Source organism: Pagrus pagrus (genome assembly GCF_965226575.1).
Source record: "Pagrus pagrus genome assembly, chromosome: 10".
Classification (NCBI taxonomy): domain Eukaryota; kingdom Metazoa; phylum Chordata; class Actinopteri; order Spariformes; family Sparidae; genus Pagrus; species Pagrus pagrus.
In genome coordinates, this window is record NC_140194.1 from 19147568 (window position 1) to 19163267 (window position 15700).

Genomic DNA, 15700 nt, shown 5'->3' on the forward strand with positions numbered 1-15700 from the left:
TTAATATGCAAAGGCAATACTTGTCAGTATGATCAATTTAGTGTTGTTTTTCATGGGATTTGTTGTCGCAAGAAAGATATACAATATCAGCAGCCTCATCCTTTAACTGATGCCTACATAAGACTGCCATTGCAGTATAAGAAAGAGTCCTTGAACATTTAATTAAGTCAATGAAATCTGACATCTGCCAGGGTGCATTGTCTTGGCTCTGTCAAAACAAGAACCCTGAATACTGGCTTCTCAAGCATAATACAGTTTTGTTATGCCTCTGACTGAACATTGTCACATGAGACTATGCAACCACGCTGATCGCAATCACGCTCCTCGAGCTATGTTACCATGGTTACACAAAGCTTGGGCTTCTTACTTGGGCAAAATCCTCCTAGATACCAAAGAATTAATTCCAGCTCACGTAGAAGCTAAAAAAAGCAATGCTTTATCGACACTTTAAGACACAGACAGAGCAGATACTGTTAAATAGATGATTTCTTTAATAAAATTCATTACAGTGTGACATTCAGCGATGAGCTGGAGTGATATTGCTTCAGTCGCTTACAGTACAGAATCCAGCCTGGCCAGTGTGTGTTATTACATTACATTTTGACACCAGTGTGTCATCAAACGTACAAATCCTCTGGAGAAGTATCTTACCCTGTTAATCTACACTTAAAATCCACTCAAAATGGTGAAAAGAAACCACTCTACACACACTCCACAATGGAAAGTATAGCACAAATGGATGGACCATACAAGCACCAGATAGTAGGAATGAAACAACACACAGGAATGAGAGGAAGAGACAGAGTATAAGACATGCGTCAGGAAGGGACAGAGGTAGGGTAAAGCCAGGTTTGGTGGGCGTTGGAGTGCTTTGGGAGCAGAGCCATAGATACTGTTTGGCCATGCAAAGACGGACAAACTGGCAGCAATCTGTGCTCCGTCACAACAGCCTACAGTTTGTGCATCCGTCATTAATCTTTGCTGCAATTTTAGAGCTAGGCTTGGCTTTGAGTTTGAAGATAAAAACCTTCAAGCATCTGAAACACAATGAACCCAATGCAGTATTCTGGGACTCTGGTTTGGTTTAGCCGGATAGCTGTGTATAATATACTGTAGATTATATTATAAAGAGATATACTGGAAGGGCAAGGAGGGGTGATTAGATAAGTAGTAGGAATAAAAGAGGCAATGACATAGATATTCATAATATCTATGGGCACAGAGCGGAGTGTTGTGCATGTGTGTGTGCCCAGAGGTTTGTGCAGGTGAAGTCAGGGGTCAGTGTCTACTTGAACTGCTTGATGGGTGCGGGCACCTTGATGTCCTGGCCTTTCTCCAGTCTCTTCTCGCACTCGACAAGGTAGTTGACTCCGTCGACCACGGTCTGCACCAGCTGGACCTGATGGAGGGACGCATCACACTTTATCCATTTTTGCACAAGATAAATGATCAGGAACATAATACAGCCCCTTCTGCTCAAAAATGTGTTTTGCTTAATGTTGCTTCACCTGGATGTTTAACCTTTTTTTGACACCAGCAGTCCTGACATCCGCAAGCCTCTCACTACCGAAGTATGGACAATACAGATACTCCCAAATATAAACACAAGCAGTCTGCACTCTTAAATGGTAATTCTGGTATTTTTAAACCTGTATTCCATGAAGGTTACTTTGCTTTAGATGTGGAAAATATTCTGGTTCTACAAACTGTTTTCCCCACTATCCACTGGCCAACCTCCCTCTCACTCCTCTCCAAACATTTTCACATCTCACATGGCAAAGTGAGGGTTTATTGTGACCAAACCAGTTAGTGATTATTGGAACAGTGGAGGGACTAACCAACATTGTTTTTGTCAAGGTTGAAGTGCGTTTTACTAGGATCTATGAGGAAAAATTACTGTTTTTGCCTGGAGCCTGGTGGCTTTGAGGAGAGCTTTATAACAGCTGTTTCTGCTTAAACAAAAAAGATATTACTGTTTAAAAAAAGGGCTCTTTCTGAAGGGATCCTTTCCAAAATGTCAGACGTTTGGAAAAACAAGCTGAGACTGTCAGTGGCGACAAAAATCACTTTTATTGGATGTACTTTGACTGCTGCAGTTGCCCTGAAGAATTATGTTACAGCTTGATGTTACGTGGCTGCCAGTTGAGGCGATCGACCTGCTCTAATTCCAAAACTTTTTGTACCTTTCAGTCATTTACACAAAAAATAGGGCCCAGATTTAAAAATACCAGAATTTCCCTTTAACCAAACTTTGAGACAGCATCAACTAGAGGTCAACAACCTTCTTGAGGAATGCCTTCTCTAAATGAGTAAAAAAAAAATAGAAAAAATCGTCAAATCTTCAAAACAAATACTTGCCTTCCACTCTCATTCACACCAACATCTGGTGTGTCAGTTGTTAGGTTTGTAAACTATAGTTGCACAGTTTGAGGATAGAAAGGATTTTTGTAAACTCTCACAAATGAAGAAGGATAAAATCTTATTCACATCCAGATTTAGAAAGCAATTTACATGCTATTTGTAAGATGCCGCAGGGATTTAGTAACATGTGTGTAATAAAACAAGTGTCCTAAGATAGGTTGTATGTTTTGCTGTTGAGAACCACATTTAATTTAATTTATACTGAGTTAAACCATCATGAAAAGACATAATGAAAGAAGATTTGTGTTTGGTACAAATGGGATACTGCATCTGTACTGATTGGCTAAAAGAGGCACAACTTCTTATTGTTGTCTTCCTGCACTTTGCTCCAGCTGTCCCTACTCTGCCTTTTCCTCCATCTATTAACTTGCTGACTTGGGGCACCAAGTAGCCCGGTAGCTCAGATGGTAGAGAGCACGTCCCATGTACAGAGGCTCTGTCCTTGCTGCAGTGGCACAGGGTTCGAGTCCAACCTGCGGCCCTTTGCTGCATCTTATCCCCCTTCTCTACCATCCTGTTTCCTGCCAGAGAGGCAAAAAAAATAAAAGTAAATACTCTACTCCACCCTCAGAGTGCTCCTGTCCTGAGTGGATGATGGAGGACTAGCCTGCTCTGAGCAGCCCACGCTCTCCAAAAAGCTTAAAACAAGAATTGATGTTGGAGTCAGACGACTGCAATGCTCCAGTTACCTTCTAACACTTAAACCTCTCTATGTCAAAGTCACTTCTTTTGCACAGAAGCAATCACAACAAGTCATATCTCTAAGTTATATAACAGAGAGAAAATTAAATGAATGTTTCTTAATCTGCACTATATTGGGATGAATAAGTACATTGCACTCCAACCACTGGAGGAGAACAACAATAGAGAACAGCTTCATTGTAGTGTATGACTCTGTCACACAGGCGTGACAGCATGACTGAGAACATAACAAAGACAAACTACATGCACAGACTGGACAAGGACACTCTCCTCTCCTCTCCTCTCCTCTCCTCTCCTCTCCTCTCCTCAATTTCATCTGAAAAAACAACAACACTCTTATTCTTTTCTGCTATAACTGAGTTGCTATTTGGGCTGCAATCCAACATGTTGACAGAAAACATGGCAGCGGTGTAGTTGCTGTCTGATATGTGACAAATATCTCCAAGGTAACCCAGCTGAGACGGTTTAAATGCTACACTGATAACACTGATGCAATAAATATCTATTGTCTACTGAATTTGTTTTTTTCAGGGAGTTACTGGTCGAGTAATTGGCCAGTTTCTTCACTCAGCCCCGACCACTTGGCAGTTCTACATGGGCTTCCCTACCTCAGACTGTCCCAGTCGATCCAGGTTGGAGATGTCAAACACACCGCCCACAGCAGCCGTGTCCACACCACCTGTCCCTCGCTTCTGCAGACGCAGGTTGGCCAGGATCTTACCGAAGCGGGGATCCTTGTGGTTGAATGAGAACAGTTCAAGTTTCAAGGCACTTTTATCACCATATTACTAAATGTGAATTTTTTTTTTTCCACGTATCTGCAAAATTCAGACATTTTGAAGACTTTTACCACCAACATTAATAAATCTTATGAACAGTCCTACAGGATGAACAACAATACAGAGTGTTGCATAACACCACTTCAAATTGTTTAGTAAAACAGTTGTAGAGTAGACTGAGTAGTAAAGTATACTTTATGAAGGGGAGGGGGAATTTCTCTTGGGCACAGCACAGTTCAAAGCATCTGACACAATGTGAGACACTTGCTTCACATAAAAACTGGGTAACACTTTATATTAGGGAACACATATTAACTATGAACTAGTTTCTTAATAGCTTATTCTTATTAAGTGGTTTACAACAACTCCCTAACTTACTGTCAATAAGCAGTGATTAGGAAGTTATTGAGGGAAAACTCTCACAGTAGTTGCAGAATATGATCATGCAGAATAAAGCATCAGTAAGTGATTTATAATGGCTTAAAAACAGCCAATATGCTACTAATATGCATGCTAATAAGAAACTAGTTCATGGTTAATATGTGTTCCCTAATATAAAGTGTTACTGAACTGAAGAAGCGCTGTTGAATGAGGGGTGAAACATCTTCAAGAAAATCAAGCAAGTCTAGTTGCCTTCTAATAGCACATAAAAGAGTCATTTGAATATAGATGCAAGGGAAAAAAACAACTAATTTGGCCTTTTGAAATAGCCATACACATTACAAATCTTATTACAGAATTCTGCTGATTCTCCCATTCTCATCTTGTCTGAAAAAAAAAGTGGCTAAGGATAATTTTATGCTTTCACTATTTTGATGCTTTTAAACCGGTGCTCTGTTTTTGTTCTATCAATGTGACAAAAATAGATTACTAACACAAAATACCCCTGTTATCCACTGAAGTGTGAGTATTTTCTTTGTATTACAACTACTGTGTTACCTTGCTCAGCAGGGGCAGTTTGACGTGGACCCCAGCCCTGAGCCCTGTGCCCAGGTTGGAGGGGCAGGTGAGGACGTAACCGAGCCTCTTGTTCCACATGAACTCCCAGCCTCTCTCCTGGATCAGACGCTCCACCTTAGAGAGCCACAGTACAATGAGGGTGTGTTTCATTCATAAAATCTGTGACCTTCTGCACTTTTCATGGGTGTGTCTACAATGTTAATACAAAGTAAACTGTTAGTAGCAGCTGATTTTTTTTAGATCATTTTTAGATTTTTCAGAGAGAATGAAGAGTTGACGACTTGTAGGATTGCTGAATGAACTCTGGTAGAGTCGACTGACACAAACACTAGCATTGAGGTGTTTTGTCCATTCCTCACTAAGCAACAGTGCATTGCCACGTTGCAGTGTTTGTCCTTTGCTCTTTTTCTAATGAGGAACTTGGACTGCTTGAATAAATAATTTATGTTTGCACAACCATGTTTGGACAGTGTTTTTGTTCATCTGTCTACAGGTTTTATTTTTATAGCAGGGCAAAGACTAGGATGAGCAGTTGTTTGCTTCTGAAAGCATTCACTATATACTTTAAACTTAACTTGTAATAATGCCCTTCCTTTTGGCTAATTAAATCCCTACAGTCACCTGATAGCAGCAGGACAGATATGTCTGTTACAGCTGCTTAAAGTAATAATCTTGAATATTTTATTCAACAAAAAAATTAATCTCCAAATGACGTAACACAATGGTGATTGAGCCTATGGCCCTCTGATGAAAGCCCTTGCATTCGCAGTATTACGAACTGGATGTCTGTGGCAACATTCCCAAGAAAAACTACAAGCAGTGCACTTTTCAATTATGTTGGAATCGGCTTGCTATTTTTTCCGGTCTCTACTAGCATTGGGAGTAAATGTTTATTATTGCCAAGTAAACAAATGTTTGAGTCTCTGTAAATACAGCTTGTCGTTATATGTGCAGCCCAGAGAAAAAACATGCTGTGCCTAATTTTCAAACGGTCCACTATGATCCAGTAACTTGGTTAAATTGTGAACAACTAACACCTAACTGCTGCAAAATAACCACAGTAAAGTGGTAAAGTGTGTGCCTCTGTGAACATCAAACTGCATGATGGTTATTCAATATACTTCTCATTTCAGAGATGCATTGTAAATATAGGGCACACAGATCACAGAGAAAAATCTCAAGACGGTTAAAAGTTCAGTCTCCGTCTTTCTCAATCCCAGCCATCGTCTCTCTCATCTCAACATCTTAAACGATCCACACACACACACAAACACAGTCATACCTCCTTGAGGCCTTTGCAGAACCTCTCAAAGACTCTCTTCATGTTGCCTCCCTTCTCCATGGAGATGACCCTGGTGTGATCCTCCTCATTGACCCAAATCAGGAACGTCTTGTTGTTGTTGTGCCTGCACAGATAAGAGTTATATTGAGCTATATAGTATTTAGCCCCATTGATTAGGTTTATTTGTCCTCTGCATTTTGCCCCAAGGAGCACCGGACAGACACAGTGCAACAAACAGGGAGGGGTTGTTTATTTCGATGCAGCAACCAGGGAACTTGAATAGAGAGCTGATATCCCTTTCTTATTCATGGCATATGGAGAGAGTTGTTTGTAACCTTATAAACAATTTTAATATATTTACTTAATACAAATATGAACACATGGTAGTCACACATAAATAAATAGTCTTTTTTCAGGCTGAATCAAAACAGAACTGATACTTTGGAAGTCTACAGGGATTAGGACAAGGTAATGAGAAGAAATTGGTGGTGGGTTTTCTCTATCAGTGGAGCCAAACAACATTGGTGAGCAGAGAGAAGCCCATTAACCATTGGTCACTGAGGATAATGCTTGTTTCTGCCGCAGGTCATGGACTGTTGTGTTTCTCGGAGTGGTCTGCAAGGCTACACTGTGCTTACAAGGCCTTGTAACATGGTATTGATTTATGACATACTTTAAAGAAACATGACACCTCATAAAACATAACAAAAAATAAGACCTCACAACTTGTCACGATCAGTTTGTCAGTAGTAAAGAAAGGTTTACATCCCTTCAAATTTTCTAAATATTTTAAAAGTCAGCATATAAATAAGCGTGAAGAAAGTGGTGCTATCATTAGCCTCACTAGTGATGGGGCTCTATTGAATTTGTATGGTGTAATGTCAGAAGGTTCATCTGTCCACTGGTCGTACAAAAGTGTCCAATTTGAACAATCTAAACTACTACTGGATCCATCAAATGATACAGACGTGTGGTCTTCAGAGTATAAATCTGACAAATCCCACATTAGCTCATATCACCTCTTTTAATCAGGTAAGTCCAATTGAGATTAATATCTTCTTTTCAAATAAGACCTAGGAGCTTATAAAAGTACTGAGGCATGATGCAGATGGCAGAATTTCTGAAATTCCCATAAATGTTGTTGTAAATATTAATGACATGCAGTATCTTAGTTATTAAGGTTTTGGTCCCTCAATTTTTAAATATATATAATTACAAATCTGACAAGCAAACTACAGTGACATTTGCTGAACACATTCATGCTCCCCAGGGGGAAGCATCCACTGGATTTTAATGACCCAATGACCCCTCCAAGTACAGATCTCAGGGCAAACTGTACTTTTTTATACACAGGATATTTCACATAGCTAGTATCAGCCCCTACAGAGGCTTTTTGTCCACATTGACCTCCTTAATAGTGTTAGATTTAATAAGGTAATGGATAGGTTATGGAGACAGCAGGCTGGGGAGAGGGAAGAGAGAGAGAGTTAGAAAAAAACGGCAGGGAGGTGAAACAAAAAAAAGAGTATAAGAAAGGTGGGGGTGATGACAAGCAAAAATAAGAGAAAGTAGAGCAGAACATATGGGCAATGAGACAGTGAGAGATAGGAGGGAGAGAATGAGTCAGAGAGGGGAAGAGAAAGCTGGCAGTAGATCTGAAAGAAGAGATGATGGAGGGATGAAGTGAAGGTGAATTATTAAGGAGAGAAGAGGCTGATACGGCTGGCAGGAGAGAGGAGGGAGGCTGGTGATTGATTTTGGCCGGCTGGCACGTTGCATTGGGCTATTCCTGGGTACGTGCAGAAACTCAGTGCTGAGGGAGCATTGTCCGCATTGCTAATACACCTCCACCACAGCTCAGCAACAGGGAGACAACATTACAGGTGCATGCCAGATAGATAGGAATTGGAAAGTTCTGAAAAAGCCTGTAAAAAATGTTCACGTTTACATTATGAACAGAACTTTTAAATATGAAAAATGAAAAATGAACCATGGAAAGATTGGTTTTATTTGGGGCAGAGGGAGATTAAAGTTACATAATTCCTTGTATGACTTGGTACCAGTCTTCAGCAATAGAGGAAAGGGCTCATACAAATCCCAGTAGATCTAACTGAATGTAAATTTGTCAAAATGCTGTATTATTTACATATATTTACAGCTGCCTTTGACACTGCTGATCACATTTTCATTCAAAGACTTAAAGATTGTTGGTGTGTTTTTACTCATAGGAGAGGAGAAACAAAACTCTGCTCATGAGTTCAACAAGGCTCATTCCTAATTTGCTCCAACTTGGTGTCATAGCGTACCTTACCATTGATATACTGATGTCACTGTGTCTAAAATACAGTGAACAGGACACTTATCTTAAAACGACAAATAATATAATCAGGACAGCTATTAACTTGATATCCAAATTCTAAGTGCTGTATCATAGGCAACTGGACTTCTTGATATCCAAAGCTGCAGAATTCAAATCTCAAACTGAATCTGACAGGCTGGTTCAAGCATCCGATACATCAGAGAAAAGCAACATGCTCAATTAATGCTGGGTTATCAATCCACCAATGGCTTTATGCAAAAGATTATCATTTTTTCTATACACATGATTTATTGCTTTATGTCTTATGTCTATTTTGTTGCCAGAGGTTTGTTTCATCATTGTTTTTCACTTACCAGATACCGCGGGCATCTGGCCAATCACGAGCCATGCCTGCGCACGTCAGCAGGGGTGACACGGGTTTGTCAAACAGGAAATGGTCCTGTTGTAAATACAGAGAACAAAAGTTTTATACTCAAAGCACCAACAATGGCTTTGACTGAATCAGTGAAAACTTAGATTGGACAGTTTTGTCACAGGGAAACGAGGGTTGAGCGACTTGAGAATTCAATAATCTGCTCAATCTTTCTCATTGTGGGTGGGAGAAAAATGCCTTGGAAGGCACAGCTCTCACTCATTTCTGATTAAATGTGAGGAAAACATCTGTTCCTGTCAAGAAAAGTCAATATTTTAGTCAATTTCATTTAAAGCCTAATAGCTCATAGCCTTATCAGAAATTATACATTTCTCTCAAGGGGCTTTACAATCTGTACAGCATACTGCACCCTCTATGGTTGGACACTCAATCTGCAAAAACAAGAAAACAAGCTCTTGGTTATCCAAGGTAAAAGACCCATGTTTGGATCAAGCCCCAATAGAGCCATTATAGACATGATGCATTAGCATGTATAGTGTGTATGAATGGTGTGGGTACCTTTGAAACTTTTGTCTTTCCTTGACTAAAACTGCAGGAAATTATTTTTTGCAAAATTTAAAAGACTAGAATTGTCAAATGACTGTTTACTAAAACACTGCCGACCCATCCTTTTTTTAAAAAAAAACAAAAAAACAATTCATCAAGATGTTGCATTTGCTGTGCAAGTCATAAGTGGCATCTCAATAATGTACAATATCTTCATACTGTATGCACCAGCATCCCTGCTTCACTCACATCAATGAGCTGTTGCTGCTCCTTTTCTGTCATCTGGGTGAGACTGTAGTACCTCCCAGCCAGGTCATCCTTCAAGCCAGCGAGGGCGTCAACGACCACCCTCTCCACCTCCCTGCGCTCTGCACGGGTGCAGGCGGGGGGCAGGCTCAGCCCGCGGATACTGCGGCCCGTTCGCACCCTGGAGGACAGCACGTAGCGCTCATCAAACTGGCCTGACTGAAGCTGAAACAAAAACAGAGAGGGAATACTTACATTATCTATCTTACATGTCTACATTTTCTGTCATTTTATGACTGATTTGACTTTTAGTAATAAAAATACAGGCTGAGGTTGTTTCTGGAAGCAGAGTCAATCACCCCAGATTGAATTTAATATAGATTACGGTTTAACTTCTCTAGATCAGCTGTTAGCCTACGCCATTAAATTGGGACTAACCATACAAGTACATACAGCTATAAAACAAGCCAGTCACCTTGGCAGCTAACATGACATCCTTTGCGCAGAGGAGGTCTTGTTTATATGTGATGTTTTGTTATCCACCCTGTGTGTAAGTATCACACTTTGCATGTCATGTTCATGTATATACATATATTTGTGCACTGACCCTCATCAATTTTGAAACTAAGCAATACTAAAGAGATAAAGTGACTGGCACAGATGTTTGCTTTCTGCTGCCCATCAGTTTTTGTGGTGAAGAAAATGTGTTCAAGTCAGATTAATATCGTACGAAACATAATAAACATTGTTTGGTTATTTTAGTTGTTCTTAAATAATTGCAGCAAGTCATCGGCCTGCAGAATGAGACAGTTTCTCTGATAAGAAGAGTATTACCTTGCTGGCATCCAGGTCAGTAGGGTGCGTCATGGTGAGGGGATCATAGCCGTTGTGCCTCTCTTTAATGATAGGGTTCAGGAGGTCTGCAAATACCTGAAACAGACCCAGAATGTAAAAATACAGAATAACGAGACAATGGATAAAGACTCACCCTGGGTTCACCTCATCAGTGTACATCATGGCAAACATATACATTACTGATATTTTGTAGAACCAGTTTACATTTATGTGCATCAAAACATGGCCTTAACGGCTGTTGATGACAATGGCATGGATGTGATAATGGAACAAAAAAAGCAGCAAGAAACCAGAAATAAAAACAACCCATAAGAAATTACTTCTATGTCTAAAGTACAATCTAAAGCATCATATTCTGTGGTCTGGAGGCAGTTAGAGGCTTATGTGACTATATACTGTGGTCTTTACATTAATACTTTTCCTATGTACATTAAAAAATCTTTTTACACACTGCAGGTCAGCACTTCTCTCTACTTACCAGCAGCAGCAATACCACACCCAAATGACCACAAACAGAGAACCACCCACACATGGACAGAGCAGGGAGTAATGATTAGTCATTACATCTTAGAGAAACAGTATAATTAACATTAGCTACAAGTCAATACACAAAAATGAGTCAGCCGCTTGGACACAGGAGTGATGCAACCTGAATGATACATCCTTCCCAAGCCTTGACCTGCGTCTGCAGCCTTAACACTCCCACTGATTGGCCCCCACTCGTGTCCATAGTTTATATAAGTTTAAACAATATTCTGACTACTCAAAGAAGTTCTAGATCATTTGTGGCCTCTAAATGAAGTATGCAATTAAAATGAAAGTATAGTTAGACCTTCATTATAGATAATGAGACTTCCCAAAAGAGGTGTCCTAGCCTACAACTCTCCCTCTCCTGTGCTGTAATACTCCTTCCACTGAAATGAGACAGGGGGATTGGGTGACTGCATTTTTTGGTTGCACTAAGGCAAATTCCCCAATCATTTATAATTTCTGAGGAATAAAGGGCTTTCATCTATGTTGAAATTGTAAAAGGGCTGGGAGTGAAATGCAACTAGCAATTTCTAATGTCAATATGTACTTTGCAATACTTGTGTTTACTACTGTATGTAATTTTGGACTTTGTCAGTGTTTTCTTGTCACTGCAAACTCCAGCTAGTGGCCTGGGAAAGCAATGGTCAGCCTCAACTGTTCTACGATAGACATGGAGATGTGCCAGCCCCTTCTTTTCACCTGAAAATGAGGTGCTTCCATTTAGATGTGTTAAAAGGTACCATGATGTCTGACCTCGTAAGTTTCCTCGTCACCTGCCACCATGCCCACAGTCTTGATGAAGGGGTGCCCAGGGTTGTCCACGCCTGTCTGGATGGCCTCGTCCAGTGTGTAACCGTTGGGAGTGGCCTTATCACACAGCTTGGCATAGATGGAAGGGGTCAGGTTACTTGCCATGCAGTTGTTGTGTGTGCGCAGGTCAGGGTACTCCGCACTGCACAAATACAAATGCAAGATAACAGTTTACTGCATTGATCCTTGAGAGAGAAAATCTTTTTTAGCAGTGTGGGCACAAGTTAACCGTGGAGCCGTGCCCTTGGAGCAGGTGCGGAGAGAGTGACTCACTACAGGACACTTCCATGTGGCACATACACAAGTAACTGCAGTTTAAACCTGAGCCCTTCTGGCTATGGGACACCTGCTGTGAAAGACGTCTACTAGTTATCTAGACAGAGATGATGTAGGACACACAGGGACGTGAGGCTGTTACTATAAATCATATTGGCGTTGTAAATATACTAATAAAAGCCCACTGAGGCAATGTGATTTGTGATTTTGGGCTGTATAAATAAAACTGACCTGAATTGAAAATGCTACGTGAAATACATTAAGCAGAACTGACTGTTTTGGCTAGAAGCTGGAAAATAACCCAGCAAAAGACTGAACAACTATTGCACGATGTTCAGCGCCAAGAGACTGACTATAATCAATGTTTAAATCATCATGAGATGTTCAAAGTGTTGTATTGAAAGTATTTCAATTTATGTTTCTACGGTAAAATAATAATGCTGAATTAACATTAAGAGAATAAAGACTTAATCACCTCTACCTTCAAATGGTCTGTTTAGGTTTTCAGGCAGGCTGGTATGGGAAAGAAAATAACTTGCTGTCAAAGACTGGCTTTGATCCAAAACAAAATACACTTTTATGGCCAAGAATGGAATTAAATCGGGGTTGGCATAACAAAGACTAAAACTGCAGGAGCAGCACAGACTACGTAGCTTGTGGGTTCCTGTTTCCTGCTGTCTGCCAAGCAGATAAGGAGGACTAAGACATTGAAAATGATACAATATACTGTATTGTAGGCAACTGGACTTGTTTCAGTTTCTTGAAGGCGTTTCCCCTCTCATCCAAGAGGCTTCTTCAGTTCTAACTAACTGGAGAGGAGTTGGCTAGCTTTTAAACTCTGTGTTGGAGTGTCCTTACAGAGTCGTTAAGGACATGTGTGAGCTCTGAGTTTCAATCCTTAGGGCAACTTGTGGGTCGTTTGTCAAACCGGCTCAACAGGGAGCATTCACAACCGCAAGTTCTTCAAAACTTGTCTTCTCTAGTTTTATCTGCAATCTGACAGAAAAATCACCAATACCAAAAATGAAAAAATGCTGAATATCACCCAAGGTCGATAATCAGTAGCCAATAAAATAACCGATAATAGAAACCAACATTTTCATGCTTTTTTTATGCACACCTGAGATGTAGAGATGTAGTGAGCAAAGATAGTTTACTTGATATTCAATAGCTGTGATAAGGTTTCATGGTTAAACTTGAAGACTTTTCCCCTCGTGTTGTGTTGTTCTTGTAAAAGAAACAGGTCACACCAGTAATGCCATGTGTGACTTATATCAACATTTTGTGGCTCTTCACAGGTGAAGCAGTGTGACATTATGAATTCAACCGCAGTGTGTTTGTTGTTCTTCTGTGTTTATCGGCTGCTCACAAAACAACGTTAAAGGTATATACCACCACCCACTGTGTGTAAATGCTGCACTTGTTAAGTCAATAAAAGCAATTTGGCTTTGTATTATTGGCTAGATTTATCGGATATAATCTCTTTATCTGCCAATAACTGATAATGTACATTTTCCATTATCAGGCCGATCATTTATCAGTCCGATATATTTTGTGCATCCCTAATTTTTGCTGTAATTCAATTCATAAGTAACACAATGGCAGGATGTACGACTATTTTAGTCATGGGTGTCATACACTTTCAGTAATAAAACATCTACAAGTAAATTTCTCAAAAATTCTTATCAAATGGGGGTCTGTGGCCTTACTTATTTCAGTTTAGGTGTCCTTGACCACTCATATTGCTTAGAGAGATGAATTACTTTAATGTTAACACTTTCTGCTCACTTGGTGTGACCGGTGTGTGATCGTTATGCAACACTGTAGGCAGGGTTTTATATCTGAGCATCAGATAAGGTTTTAGTCAGTATTATGTCGGTGTGTCGTGGGACACGTACGCATCACCGCCCCCACCTTCTCCGCGTCATTTAATCCTCCCCGCTCCCATTCATCAGTACACAGTATTGTCATACAACATACTTGGCGTCACCTGAGGAAAACTTGGTCATAGAAGAAGTTGTGAGGCATTAATTTGTCCTCATGTACAGGCGCGAGAAAAATCTAAGTGAGAGCAGACATGGCTGTGTGTCATGTGTGTCTCAAATATGCGCCAGGTTTAACCTAACACCTACTTCATGTTAAATCTGTAATTGATTAGTCAGGTTTGTGCAGTATGGCATGTTTCCTCTTGTGTCTTAATTTTGCTCTATAATCTTTCAAATTTGACGCAAGATAAAATCATGAGCAACACAACAACGGTAACATTGAAGACGTGTTGAAGAAGTGACTGTTCATAGCTCTACCGTGCTTTGACCTGCTCATATTATTATTTATTCTGCGTGAATTGCTGTGACATGATAATTTCTGATATTTTTATAGGCTATTATTTCATTTTTAATTTCTAACGTCAAGATTTTTTAGCTAAATTCTTGGGGTTAAATGTTAAATGACCCCTATTTTTAATTAATGTTTAGCTAGCAAGGTTACTTTGATGCTCCTCACCCCGCCCTTTTTCATTCAATTGCACATAAACCAGGATTTTACTGAAGAACATATTTACGCCTATTATTAGTGTCGATGACAGGCATCAACACTTATCAGGACTTCTTGAATATTAACAAACATAATGATATGCAATGTGCTTATGAAGCCGAAGGGACACACTTGGGGTAACGTTACCTGGCGGGGTACCTCCTGCGTACTGGGACTCCGGCGCTGACATGTTCCCGGTGGAGCAGAAATCCAGCCGTTACAGAGCCTCCAACAAACGACAGGATCCCGAGATGTCGTTTGGAGGACAAGATTCGTGTGAAGCTGCTTGCCATTTTTGTTTTTCCTCTTTAAACGTGTTAAAGACGTATTAATTCCACAGCCGCAGGGATGAAGGGACAGGTGTACGGGAGCGTCGGTGATGAAGAGCCTCTGGTGGAATGACAAGAGGCAGAGCGATTTAACCGGAGCGACGGTCAAGATGGACGGAGACAGACGGGACGAGACCGGAAATGAAGATCTTGTTTCAACATAAAAGCACAAATTGTGAAAGGACCATCTGTTTTCAAGTCGTTTGTTGTCATATGCACAACAATCACAGTGAAGCAGTCGTTGGCAAATATATTCTCTGATGTCAGGCTCCCTACAACACTAATCTTACAGATATGTATAAACATATACCAAAATGTAAATAAATAAAGGTGAACAACACCTAATTAGAATTTAAGACATAAAATAATGCAGCAACTTCAATATCATTACACGAAAACGTGCCATTTACCATTCTTAATGTTGGATTTTCAAAGTACTGTTTTAAAAGTCTTTAAGCCCCTTTTTGGATGAAGTATATCCTTACCTTTCAGAAAAATGTGCCGTGCCATCTCAGGCCATCTTATTTTTATTTTTTTTATTTTCACATATAATCAACATACATGTGTGTTTTGTCAACCATGTTACTGAAATATCAGTTACTGTTTGAAAAGGTTTTAAATCCAAATTTAAAACAAATCTGATATACAGTGAAAGATACAACCCCCCTTGTTACACTAAGTGTGTTTACAAAGTGAGAATATTGAGGATTTGACTTTTTTCCATGAATGAATATGCTC

General features: G+C 40.0%; 1 protein-coding gene across 2 annotated transcripts; it reads right to left on the reverse strand.

The window, feature by feature from the left end:
- Window positions 1-468: 468 nt before the first annotated feature.
- LOC311264098 (creatine kinase U-type, mitochondrial-like) lies at window positions 469-15090 on the reverse strand. Of its 2 annotated transcripts, none has more exons than XM_084364670.1 (9): window positions 14781-15088; window positions 11769-11967; window positions 10464-10559; window positions 9633-9854; window positions 8818-8903; window positions 6145-6268; window positions 4842-4976; window positions 3732-3857; window positions 469-1399 (listed from the first exon to the last, which is right to left on the reverse strand). In XM_084364670.1, the coding sequence occupies exons 1-9, from the start codon at window positions 14924-14926 to the stop codon at window positions 1286-1288; spliced, it is 1248 nt and encodes a 415-aa protein (XP_084220796.1). In that variant the 5' UTR covers window positions 14927-15088; the 3' UTR covers window positions 469-1285. The 2 variants fall into 2 exon arrangements, with proteins under 2 accessions (XP_084220796.1, XP_084220797.1); XM_084364671.1 differs by lacking the exon at window positions 469-1399 and adding an exon at window positions 1409-2942 and having other exon boundaries at window positions 14781-15090.
- Between the last annotated feature and the right edge of the window lie 610 nt (window positions 15091-15700).

Bases quoted from the DNA above. Each gene is read 5' to 3' on its own strand.
- LOC311264098 (XM_084364670.1), bottom strand. From the start codon at position 14,926: ATGGCAAGCAGCTTCACACGAATCTTGTCCTCCAAACGACATCTCGGG. The intron at 11,968-14,780 runs GTAACGTTACCC...GTATTTGTGCAG, and splicing joins CGCAGGAGGTACCCCGCCAG to TGCGGAGTACCCTGACCTGC. The intron at 8,904-9,632 runs GTGAGTGAAGCA...TATTTACAACAG, and splicing joins AGCAGCAACAGCTCATTGAT to GACCATTTCCTGTTTGACAA.